The 13043-nt window shown below is 38.8% G+C and overlaps 1 protein-coding gene across 1 annotated transcript in view; it reads right to left on the reverse strand.

Moving 5' to 3' along the window:
• The window catches only part of THEMIS (thymocyte selection associated), a 71141-nt gene that overhangs the window by 39961 nt on the left and 18137 nt on the right, over positions 1-13043 (reverse strand). The window contains exons 3-4 of the mRNA XM_063389958.1: positions 8834-9292; positions 5094-6133 (exon numbers count right to left, since the gene is read on the reverse strand). Of these exons, the coding sequence (XP_063246028.1) occupies positions 5094-6133; positions 8834-9292 (1499 nt within the window). The remainder of the gene's footprint in view (positions 1-5093; positions 6134-8833; positions 9293-13043) is intronic.

The raw sequence follows: 13043 nt of genomic DNA on the forward strand, positions 1-13043 counted from the left end.
TGGGATTTTGAGACACTTCAGGAAATTGGCCACAGTGACAGTATGGGGTGGTCCTCCATTTGTAGAACTGTACTTCCAGTCTTCACATGTTATTTATCAGGGACTTACAAAGCTACTGGAAAATGGCAGGGAGAAACAATAGATAGGAGCTGGGGAAGGAGGGGGAAAGAGAGGGTGGAAGGTGAGATTCCAGGCAGTGGGAAACATGTGAAGACAGGAAAAAAGAGAGGAAGACAAAGCACAGGTGCAGCATCAGCCATCACAATGCCGCACCTGTCAGAGAGAAACCCTCCTCCTTATGTTTGCATATGCACATTTCTGCATCTGCTAATGAAGCTCTTTTTTCTTCCTCATTTCTAGAGCCAAAAGGTTGTTAATTCCTGAAATCTATTCTTACTTATTCTTTCCTGGCTGTCCGGTGTGCATTTTCTAATAAGCTTTTGTTTACAAAGTTAGTTTCTTGCTACACAGCAGAAATATTTGTGTTAAATCTATAACGGAGCCAAAAATGTAAAAAATGCTCTGGAAGCAGAAAAGAAATGGTTATGAAGAAGGAAAGGAGACACTACAGGAAAACTCATTTGCTGAGAAATGCAGCTTATGTCTTATCAACTTAATTCCAGATAAGTCTTCATTTTGCTGTGAAGACAGATGTGATAAATATGTTAATGGCAGATTTCGATAGCTCAGTTTGTAGAACTGCAAAGCCAGATGGAAGTGATAATTTTTCTTTCATTTTAATTTTGTAATAAAAAGCAAGAAAGCAAGAAAGTTCTTGGTATCTTAACACTGTAATGACTTTTGAAAGGATAATTGACCTTAGCACAAAATGACGATTAACTATCATGCCCTGATGCTCCCTATTTTATTAAATTCCAGTTTCCTTGGCTGGGATTCTCTCAGCTTTCTTGTCAGGCTTTTTGATGAGCAGATTACTGCTTGTGACTGACTTTTCTGGTTCCACATTCATAAAGTTATTTAGCAGCAATCCAGCTGGTGGATATTTTACTGATTCTGCTGTTGCTCAGGTTAGATACATGACTAAACAGACCATTGATAATAGTATTGGATGGAGCTAACCTCTCTTACTCCTTATCAGGAGTGAAATATTACCTTTTTTGTCCCTTAAGCAGTGCCCTTATGGTCCTAGGAGTACAAGGCTAAATTGTGGCTTTCCATGCATTGATTAAGATTGCATTTAGCAATATATGGTGTGCATCCTTTGTTTGAATTTAATACAAAACCATGGAGGGACACAGATTAACATCTTCTTAAATGTGTAGGATATTTACTGCTTGAACTGATAGGGAAAAAGAAAGCTAGAAAACTTTTGCTGCTTGAATCCTCTTGAAGGGGAGGAAACAGTAGGTTTCTGAGCAGGTGAAAAGGAAATTTTAGAAAACTATTTTCAAGGAACCTACTAAGTGAAAACTTGGTTTGTCATATTTACACTGGTGTTTCTAATGTGTGGAAAAAACAGACACATCTGGGTTGTTCTCTTCATATGAATTTTCACTTCAAGAAAGTGAGGTCCTGACTGAGTGCTCCCACAGGAACTTTTCTCCAGGAACCACTTCCAATAGGGTGAGATGCTGCATTCTCAAATCTGTAGCATTAACTTCTAGGGTTTTATTAGGTCATTCACACTTTCTAGATAAGCTCACAAATCAGAAACTGCATAACCATTAAATTCTAGGTGTCAATTAAAATCCCCTCTGAAATTCATCACAATGATTCAGCAAAAACAATGTAGATTTCTGGTGAATTTTGTAATACATTTTACCATGAGACAAAGGATACAAGACATTATGTCAGCTGGGGAAGATATTTATCCAATAGCCAATACTTCTACCCACAAGGTAGAAGTATTGGCTATTGGATAAATATCTGCTATCAGGTAGTAATATTAGATAGATATCTGCTGTATGAAGTATAGGATTATTTTCATTATTCAAAACAAATGATTTTTTTCATTTGTTTAGTTTACACCCATTTTCTTGGGGTTTGTCTTTTTAAATTCAATTAGCAAGTAATGCAAAATTGCAAACATATGTGGTCTGGATGTTTCTTATACAAACAAAATATTCATATGAGAGGGAAAGGGAAAGTCTATGCTGTGGAGAGATCCCAGGTTCTGGAAGTGAAAGCTGTATCAGCAGGAGCTGAGCCAACTTAATTAGCCCAGTGAAGGGGCTGGGCAAAGCGCTTGGTTAACCCAGCTGTATCATGTCTGAGAATTCACCTGCTGCCTCTGGGCTCTGCTGAGCTGTGCAAACATCCATCCATGTCTGTGCCACGCTGCACCTCGCACACGAGCAGAGGCTGCTCTCACACTCGTCTGAGCTTCCAGTCCACACTGGATGCCAATCTCATGCAACCCAGTGACTCACATGACCAAAAGTACGCAGTGAAGCATGCAGTCCTGCTCCTGGGCCCAGAGTTTCCTCAGCAAGGTCAGAGAACAGCAGGAAGAGACAGCTGGAGCCTCTCTGCCCTTGCAGCCTTGCTGTGAGCTGAGGCGATCAAAGCACAAGCTGTAGCTAAAGGTGACCCACGCTTGCAGATAATCCTCAGGTACTGGGAAAAACCAGACAGATCTTAGTCTTCTGCAGATCCGTGCAGCAGCAGCATTTTATCCTGGAGCTCCAAACCAAGCAGAGCTTTCCAACCGGTGCAAGGAAACAATTCACCACTCTCTAGCAAGCAGCCAGAGCTCCCCAAGCACCAGGCAGGGAGCTGCCTGCAGGAGAAGCGTGGCAACTCATGCAGCACTAAAGCTTATCCCAGGCTGCCACCTTGTCAGGCTTAAGTTCAACTCATTAGGATGCTCATCTGTTATTTATGCAAATAAGCCTATGCATAGTCACAAAATATGCAAAGATGGCTATTTATCAGTTTGGCACAGTTTCTGACTTTCTGAACCTTTAGACATTCCTGATACATTTAAAAAGAAACTAGAATCTCCCCTAGCGCTGCAGAGGGGACAAGGCAGAGCCTAGCTGCTACCATCCACATCTTCTCAGAGGACTCCTGGTGCTCAGGATAGAAAAGATAATGCATTCTGTGTGACTTTAAACGTAATATGTTACAGCTCAGGGTGTTAAATCTAATGAATAAGGGGTCTCTACTTGTTTCAGCTTCCCAGGGGAGGAGATTTACAATATGCATAATTCCAAGCATTCTGACTGCAGTTTATTTTTTATTTATAACAGGCACCTGCCCCCCAAAAAATTAAAAAGGGTCTTCTGAAACAGTGTTTAAATTATTTCCTTTGTTTGGACAGCTGCAGTCTAAGGTTGCTCTCACTCATGAATGTGCAAAAGAAGCTCAGCTCATCCCTTTTCTGTCCTTACTGCTCCTTACTTTTCTCGCTTTAGGAAAATATTATCTTGTGCATGAGCCTGATCTGGAGTCAGCATCTGTCTGCTTTTCTGCACACACAGCCATCAGTAACTGCCAGAGGTTTGAATCTTCCTGACAAGGGTACAGATCGACCAGAAACACAACTTTAGGGAATTTTGCCCCAGTTCTTTGCCCTTGGCCTGTACCAGGGTGATTGCTTGCCTATTAGCTCCATGGACAAGTTTCTCATGTATCCTTCATTGCTCAACAGGATGTCTTATTTAAGCTGCTTGATGTTCATTGTAAAAATTAGAAGAAATTATGTTTCTATAGTAAAGACAGGAGAAAATGACACATCTTTTTTTTGTAGCATTCTTATAATAGGGAGCCACCTTATCCATTCAATACCCCTATAGACTGTTGTAACCATCTCCCAGGATCTAAGTTGAGCTTTGGACCTGCATGTGGTCTTGGAATTGGGGAATGAGAGGAGGAGCACCTCCAGTAGGCAAAGAGAGGTACTCACAAACGCTGCTCCTTCAGAATGGCTACAATTCAACTCTAATTTCATACCAACACACAAAAAAAACCCTTCCTCTGAATCCCTCAATATATAATTACATGAGTTACATTGCATTTAAAGCATAGCAATCACAACACAGGGTGCTCAGTCCACACAGACATCAGGATGATGATGTCATCAGGGAAGAGAATAGTAAGAGCAAAAGCAGGAAAACTTGTGCATTCAGATAAAAAACGCTTAATAAATGAAGGAAAGAGGGGAAAAAACCCAAACAAAATAGAGATACAAAGACAGTCACTCACCACCTCCCACAAGCAGACTGCTGTCTGATCAGTCTCAGAGTTAAGGCTGCCTTCCTAGGCAAATGATCCCCTCAGTTTTTATTGTTGAACATGGTATTTTGTGTCATGGAATATCCCTTTGGTCAGCTCGGGTCAACTACCCCACCCGTGTCCTCTCCCAGTCTCTTGCCCAATCCCAGCCAACTTCCTTGGGAAGCCTGGGAAATCAAGAAGGCCTTGATGCTGTGGGTGTATGGCTGTAAAATAGCCAAAAGATTGGTGTGTTATCAACCCTGATTAAATTAAAAATCAAAAAAATACATTGCAGACTGGTGTGAAGAAAATCAACTCCACCTTAGACAGACCCAGCACAAAGATTAATGAACAAATGTATTGTCTTAGTTAAACATGAAGAAAATTGCCCTAGAAGAACTTATTTTTCAACATCAAGTTCTATTCTAAAAGAACTGCCTTGTTTTTTTTCCCGAATTCCAAACCTATTTCCCACTTGGGTGAGTGCAAAACAATGAATTCAAAAATTTCAATACAACCTGTCTCTCTGTGAACTTAATTATGCAATTTCCAGCTGAGCAAAATTATCTTTACATCATGAAAACATATGCTTCCCCTTAAAAAAGACTTAAATACAAGTACTTCAAATCTCCCCCTTCACTTTTACAATGGTGCAGTAAAGGATTATCCATGCAAAATTATACAGCCAAGATTTCTGCTGTGAGTCGGCATGGTTCCGTTGTTTTTCATGGATCAATTAACACACACTCGAGATTTTAGCCATTCCTGCCTGTAATGGCTAATTTGCCTATTACAGGGAGCTGAGAGCCATCTGTGTACATGCCATAAGGATACAACAGTGAAATGAAGACTTTAAACCCACAGAACACGACCTGTGATTGTAAGACATTCAAAGACAAGACAGGATACCTTACCTTTGGAGCCTGCAGTACATCAGACACACCTTGCTTAGGCACTGCAAAACTAGGTGGTGGTGCTGTTGGCTTTTTGGGAGGCCTGGGGGGTGGATGAAGGGTTAGGTTTTCATATCTTCGCAACATGTAGTAATCCTCTTCGCTGACCTCTTCCACTGTTGTCCTGGTCACAGGTGGTACATCTGTCTGGATGTCTTTGCTGAGCAAACGGACCAACATGTTTAAGCGATACACGGGAATCTCCCAGCTCTCCACTGGACTGCTGGCACTACTGATCAGTAAGTAAGAGTCTGTGATTTCCTCTTCAAACCGCAGACCAGGCGCAGTAGCCAAGACATCTTTCTCGATGGAAAGGTCCCTCACGGACACTTTGGCATTAAAAGGCAAATGGAATTCTTTGCAAATCTCAGAAAGGTGGTACTGTTTCTTGTCATGAATCACTTCCACAAAGCCACCTTCCATGTACATAGGGAGGAGCACTTTTTTGTATGAATCACTCAGTATTTGCTCACACCCTAAAACATCTATGAGTTTCTTTCTTCCCTCATACAGAACTTCACTAGTCTGGCATTGCTGAACTAAAAATTGATCTCCAACTGAAACAGAAAAAAGCTCTTTATGAGGAGAAGTAAAGGCTTTAGTTGCTACAACATGAAGATGTTCTTTTTCACTTCTTGCTATCTCTAAGTCATAGGCAGTTGGAAACTCCCGAGGTCTTCTCTTGAACTTTCCTTTGTAGCTCATAGGGATTAAATAATGTCTTTTGGAAGGATCACTTCTCATCTCAGAGGCTAGGACTCTTGCTGCCTGATACTTTTTGTAGATGACAATCTCTTTCCCTGTAGACAGTAAGTTATAAGGGTTTTGGCTTCCTGAAGGCCCTTCCATTATCTCAGCAACCATAGGAAATTCTTTGCTTGTTCTCTCAAATATATCTTCCAAAGAAAGTGGCTGAAGGAAAGAGCTAATATCATAACAGTCTGTTACATCCTTGACCTCAACATCCAGATCTGAGAGGATATGAACTATGTCATTTCTAGCTGAAAAGAAAAAGAAATATATTGGGTTTTGTTTTCAAACTGACATTGAAATAAAATACACGTCCTGTAGGCCAGATACTAAAAGTACCTTCCCTGAGGTGTGTGTCCATGTGTATTTGTGCACCACTAATAGGACCAGCCAAAGTCTAATTGTTGCAGTTTGAGAGATACCGTTATCAGATATGAATGAGGCCACACAAATGAAGGGAGAGAATAAGGTGTGCAAGTGAGCACAAAGTTTAAGAAAAAAAAAAAAAAGTCTAGTTCACTATTTTCCCCACAGCACCTCCAAGTTTAATCAGTTGTTTATCTTCTCAAAGTCTGGGGTGCAAGCTGTATTTTTATTCTTTTATTTCGTAGCAGCTTAGGGTTTCTCTAAAGAAATGAGTGGGGCAACATTTTTAAGGAATAAATAGCACTTGGATCCATTAACAACATGTTGCTGCTATGGCCAGACTGGGAGAAAAAAGGTATTTTTATATTTATAAGAATAATTAGAACATCTGTAATTATTAGGAAATTATATCACTTAACAAAACAGCGAAGCCTTTGTATAACTAAGAGTAAGTTATTTTTACAAATTAAGACATTATAATATTATGTTCCTCTCTGGAACTGTTGCATCTTTTTCTGCATCACCTGGTTTTATTCACTATTAGAACTGAGGTATTGAATTTAACAACCTGACAGGGAGCAACAGCTCTTTTACCACAACTGAGCTTGCAAAATTTTGAATGCAAAAGTTCCAAGAACAAAGCTGACTGTGTAATTAAGGCTCATTTAAGATTTTGGCTCCAAGTCAGTGACACCACAAATCGCTGACCAAGGCAGTAAAATTTAACAAGCAAATAATATTTAACGACTCTCTTCAATAAGACTCATTCTGCATAGACCTACACAAAGAGATAGTATATTCTGGATTCACACCTCCTTGTAGCAGGATATACCAATATTTTATACTGAAAAGTTGGTTTTAGATTTATTTCACATGACAGAGTTCTATGACAGTGATTCAGGGTCTGTTTGTTCCAACTCTGCTTTTGTCACATTGACACCTTGAGGTGATAAACATCCGAAACACCACAAGGGAAAGACAATAAAGGAAAACGACTGGTGAAAATTGAATTTTCTATGAGCATTTGCACGAGTTCCACACACATAACTTGTTCATTATTAATAATGAGAAGTATAGAGGATTCCTGCTCACAGCCTGTGAAAATATAATCAGTTATCCTAGTTATCAGGAATCTTTTTTTTATAGTGGATAGTATTTCTCATACTTTATCTTGTGCCTATTTATAGTTCTCATAAAAATGGTGAAAATCCATTTTTCATGGTCCACAAGAAAGTAGTTATTCATGTACCATGAAGCCTACTTTTCAAGTTTGTATTGAATAGTTATTTAGGACTTATGCAATGCTTCTTAAATGTTGAGAACACCATGAAACTTAAAACAAAAACAACAAATGTAATCCTTACTGGAAAAACTGATTGGAAGACAAGTGAATACCAAATATTTCTGAATCTTCTGAAGGTTTTCAGGGACATTAAATTCCTGTCGATTCTGCACATCTAAGTGGATATAGCAATACACCTGAGTTAATTGAGCTTCAGGAGATAAGCTAGATCCCTGAATCTAGCTAGAATTAGAACAAACAGAGCACTTTATCTTGTGAAGTTATATTTTCCAAACTCACACATTAAATCAAATAGCAAGCACAGCTGAATGTCTTATGATAAGCATATGAAAACTATGGTATATTGTGTTCACAGTCTCTGCCCACTTTCATTTCTTTCTCTTTTTTCCATTTGCTTAAATAATTCAACAGGGAAATGCTCAATTGTGAAAAGATTTCCTGCTTAATATCCTCATGAATGGCATATTTCTGTTAGGATTCAATTTATATGGAGCTCATAGGTTTGCTTCTAGTAAATCTGACAAGCAGCAAAACCTTCCCAAAAGCTAAGCTACTGTCCTGCAATCAGAACCCAGATGTATCAATGTTTTGGTGGAACAACTAGAACAATTAGTGCTATAGATATTTTGGATTTTTTTTTAAATAAAAACTCAGAGCACAAACTCTTAAACATATTGGTTTTCTAATTTTTCTGTTTCTTCAAACCTACAAATTTCAGAAATTGTGCATGATATTTTGTGTTTATATTCAGTTGATATTTGTTTTTGCTACAGAATAAAATGATATGATTTTCCTTTCTATGACCTTCATTCTGAATGATCTTCATTCTGAAAAGTAAATGGTAATTAAATGTATTGCCACATGTATGTCCCTATTCTTTTCCTACCTCCTAGACACAGCCATAAATGATCAAGTGGCTCCTCCATGACTGAAGTCTAAAATACGAAGAAAGAGAATCTGGGAATGTAAAAGAATTCCTTAGCTCAACCTTTTTACTATGCAATATATATTCAGTGAGGATTTAATTGTAGTTATCAACAGAATGGCAACAGAAAAAAATGTATGATATTTATGTGAAGTAACAGATGATAAAGAAATACTAAAGGAAATATTGTTTTTATCTTTCATCCTTTCGAAACTAACATTATGGCAAATATGGATAAGGATTTTTTAACAGGATGAATCTTGCATGGCTATTTTAAGAAAATGTTGTATATTTAAGGGTATTTTTGTACTTTGCTGCACCAAGTTTAAAAGGACACTGATTTTAATTCCTACTTACATTTCATTACTGCCTGCACTTCGTAGACAGGCATGAGAATCAAACAGCCATCAAAATTCTCAGGAAGTGGATTAGAGGAGTCCCACATATGTAAAGTCTTGGAAAGTTTAACAATCCGGTTTCTACACTTAGGGATTTTCCATTCTGCAATCTCTTTTAGGGTGTATATCTGTTCATCCTCACACTCGTAGAATTCTCCTTCTTGAGAAAAGGGCAAAGTAAAGGAATAAGGCTGGTTATTTCTGACCACAACACAGTTCACAGCCATCGTTCCATGGACCTCTTCCACTGAGTTGAAGGTGATCTGCTCATCATGTTTGATAGTGAAGTTTGCCAATTTTATATCCTTGGCGCTGTAGAAACAAGGATGGCCAAACCTTGTTGGCCCAATAAAGACTTTTCTTGAGATTTCTCCAATGCTCACATATGGAGTCTTATCTGCCACAATCTTGTAAAGACCTGAGAACAGAAAACTTGCATTATAAAAAGGGAAGTACACAAAGCAAGTCATGCCACATTTTAGCCTGTGAAGGTTATAAAAATGAGGAGCAAAGCACATCAAATAACTCATAGATGATAGCTCAATTGGTAGAAATATGACTCTATAGAGATAACATAAGCTCCATGGTACAGTGTGTAGGCAGCTGGAATTAACCCTTTCTGCCATGTATCCAGTTTCTGTCATCCAGCATTCTTAGTCCACAGTAAAATTTTTCTTTGCCACAGAAAAAAGAAAAATTATCCTAAATTCCTATCTGCCTTCCCAGAAAACCAGCCTTTGAGAGCTAAAAGGAAATGTGGTATGAGGAAACACAACATTAATGTGATCAGTTCATGCAGGATAAGTTTCTTGTCTAAACATCAGTACTACATAACCTTCCACACACAGACTGGAAATTCCAAGTGTGTTTAAAGATACATCCCAAGTGAAAGAGTAGCACCTAAAGATAAGAAAGAGCAAATAGATTTTAGTGTATCTGGTAGCACAGTCCACCAGCTGGATTAATTCAAAGTCTGGGTATTGTAGGACTCCAGCCATCACCAGGCAATTAAAATGCTGAAGTTCTGCAAGGCAGAAGCTACATCTGAACTTCCCTATCTCCTAGGGACATTATTACTTCATGTTAATTACGCCCTTTGGATCTGTCTCATTAGGAGTTTCCACTGCAAGAATAATGTGTACATTTCTGTATTTGCGTGAGGGTTTTCATAAAGGAATATGAACAGAAGGGTTGAGAGGACTAAAAAGCAGGTCTTAGCTGAACTGTGGGATTCAGCTGTCTTCTTCACAAGGTGTGGGAGCATTTTAAAAGCTGCCTTATGGAATTGCAGTGCAGCTTCCTGAGACAAACATGGACAAAGATTTGCTTTCGAGTGAATATACCCAAGAATTGAGGTTATTTCTAGGCCAGGTTTGCTAGCCACAAATAAACCAATAGCTACAGCTACAGTGACAAAGTAGCCAAGCTCCCTAGGAGATACTGCACCTTTTCTCCCTTTGTCTGCCAAAGCCAACCAGCCAAAATCCTATTGGCCTTGCTCCTCCTCACTATTGACTCCTCTGGACTGCAGAGAGAGCATTCCCATTTTGACTGTTGAGGAGGAAGCATGGGATGGGGAATCAAGGATTCCCCATCCCATGCTTTAGTGGTACTGGTTGGTACCACTAAAGACACATTTAAGGCAGCTTCAAATCCCATGAGTAGTTTAAGTCACATCTGCAAGGTTTTAAATGTTCTACCCAACCGTCCCCAGCCAAGTGTAGGATGTCCCAGCAGATATCTAGATCTCAGTAAGGTGGGATGCTGCAAGAACACACAGGTCCTGATGGATCTTGGGAAGACACTCACTTTCTTTGCTAGACCTCCTCCAGTTGTGGAATTATTTAACAAATTGGATCAAGGGATATTGTTTCTCTTAAAAATCAGCAAGATGCTTATTTTTTTCCACACCTTTTCTCTTACTGACTTTCATTTCTGACCATAATCAACACAACTGGGGGCTCTGCATGGTGTCAGAGTGTCCCTAAGATTGTATTTCTTTAAAAGGATGCATCAAATAAATACTTTTATCACAACAGCCTTTTATAATTTTTTTTTGGGGTGAGGAAGGTTCTGGCTACAGGATTGCTGTGATTCTGACTTTACAGTAACAAAACCGCCTACTTTGACTTTGTAACTTTAGCACCACTCTTGTTATAGGAGACATAATTAAGATTCTGTCTGCTGAGTAGCTTTTAACTCAATTCATCTCATACCCTTGTGTCAATGCATCCTCTAGATATATGGCCTCACTGCAGAAAAACCTGGAGGAAAACCTCCAGGCTTTTTCCTGGGCTACAAGGAAGGCACATGCATGAATGTACAAAGTACATTCAACACACATTTTTTTCCCACTGATATTTGTAATGTTTCTCACTGCCATTTTTAACACAATTATTAGTGAGTTGTCTGAGTTGTCTACCACAGTCCTAATCACCACTGGAGTGTGTCAGTGGAGATCAACACAAACAGGTTCATCAGCATTTAGAAAGTATCGCTGTGACAAGGCACCAGTGACAAACTGAAACTGTGGAAAAAAACAAACAATGTTCTAGTATTGTGTTTTGGAAGCACAAGAAGGGTATCAGCTCCTGGCAGTGCTGGGAGAAAGCAAACAGGAATATTCTTCATTAAAAAGGATATTCAAAATAATTATGATGTGTTCCAAAGGCAGTAACTATGCTTACCCATCTATGATAGAGAGGAAAGTCTATGCACCCCACAGACACCATGGAATTGCATTGAAAATCCTCCATAAACTGTGCTAAAAACCACTTCCAGTTGAAAATATTTGCCAACATACAGGTATGAGAAACATTCTTCTCTTCTGTGAGTTTGAAAATAGTCTCAGGCTACTAGTTTTGCTGTGCTTACAAAGTTATTTGGAAAGCAACTATTTCAGCAGCAAACTGATGATCATCCCAGGTTGGAAAGCAGGTGTCATATGGAAGTATAATTATCAGATTTCATACAAAACTAGACACCTGATTATCTCCTTGGCCCAGGCAGACTGGCTTTGTCAAGGACAGGAACAGAAAAATGTTTGCCTTCTGTTCTGCTGTTTTTTTTAAATTTTGGTGACAGAATGCTTGCTTAGGCAAGAGAAGAGCCATGTGGCCTTGCATGCTTAGCTTCTGTATTGGTGAGACTCCTGACATGAAGGCACCTAACAGCCACCTCTGAGTGGCTATGAACATGCAAAGTTCCATAGGTTTCTCTCTATATAGAACATAGGTAAATATATAAAAGGATATTTTGGTGTGTTGGGTGGAAGTCACTGCCATATTCTGCCAGGGTATCCTCTCATAAATTCTCTCCTTGATACTGTATATATGTAAAAACCAAAACAAAACCACAAAAAACCAGAAAACAATATTATCTGGAACAATTCAGAGCCTTATTAAAATCACCATGAATCATATTGCAAAAACAAATGTTTTCCAAATCTAAGATAACAAGAAAACCTCCAGGAGGAGGAGACATATGGTAAGTTTGAGATGCTAAAATTTGGACATTTTGAGGTCAAACAAAAATATTTTTGTACTTTTTCATAAATCATAAGATGACTGAATCAAATTCACTTAGACTTTCCCAAGAGATCTTGGTGGACAGAAAGGAGGAAAGACAGATGGAAATAACAAATTTGGAAAAAAAGTCCATCTGGTTTATGAAGATCTGGCATTATTGCTCCTATAGACATACTTTCTAAATGCAATCTGGTCTACAACTAAACTGTACTGCTGTCCAATGATATGGGGGAAAATAAAACAATCATACAAGAACTATACACATATATAATAATACTACAGGAAAACATAACCATTCCACTCCATGAAGCCTCTGTAGCTAGCGACATTTCACTAGGTGGAGTGTCCATCTAGACATCATATGATGATTAGTAAGACCCAAACATCATCAGTCCATCTTTTCCAGAAGTTTTACTAATTGGTGTATAAGTTGAAACAGAGAGAGTTTGAGAATGTGAGAAAATTATTTCACTGGTATGGGAGAGAAAACATAGCCAGAGGATCACAAGACTGAATGTGCTATGGGAAAGCATGTTTTGATAGAAGGATATTTTTACCACCTTTTTACAGAACAGTACATGCAGCTCTCTTTTACTGGCTGTAGTGTAAAATGTACTACCCTGGAGGTTTATAGACTTCCTA

The sequence above is a fragment of the Prinia subflava genome, chromosome 2, assembly GCF_021018805.1.
Source record: "Prinia subflava isolate CZ2003 ecotype Zambia chromosome 2, Cam_Psub_1.2, whole genome shotgun sequence".
Taxonomy (NCBI): domain Eukaryota; kingdom Metazoa; phylum Chordata; class Aves; order Passeriformes; family Cisticolidae; genus Prinia; species Prinia subflava.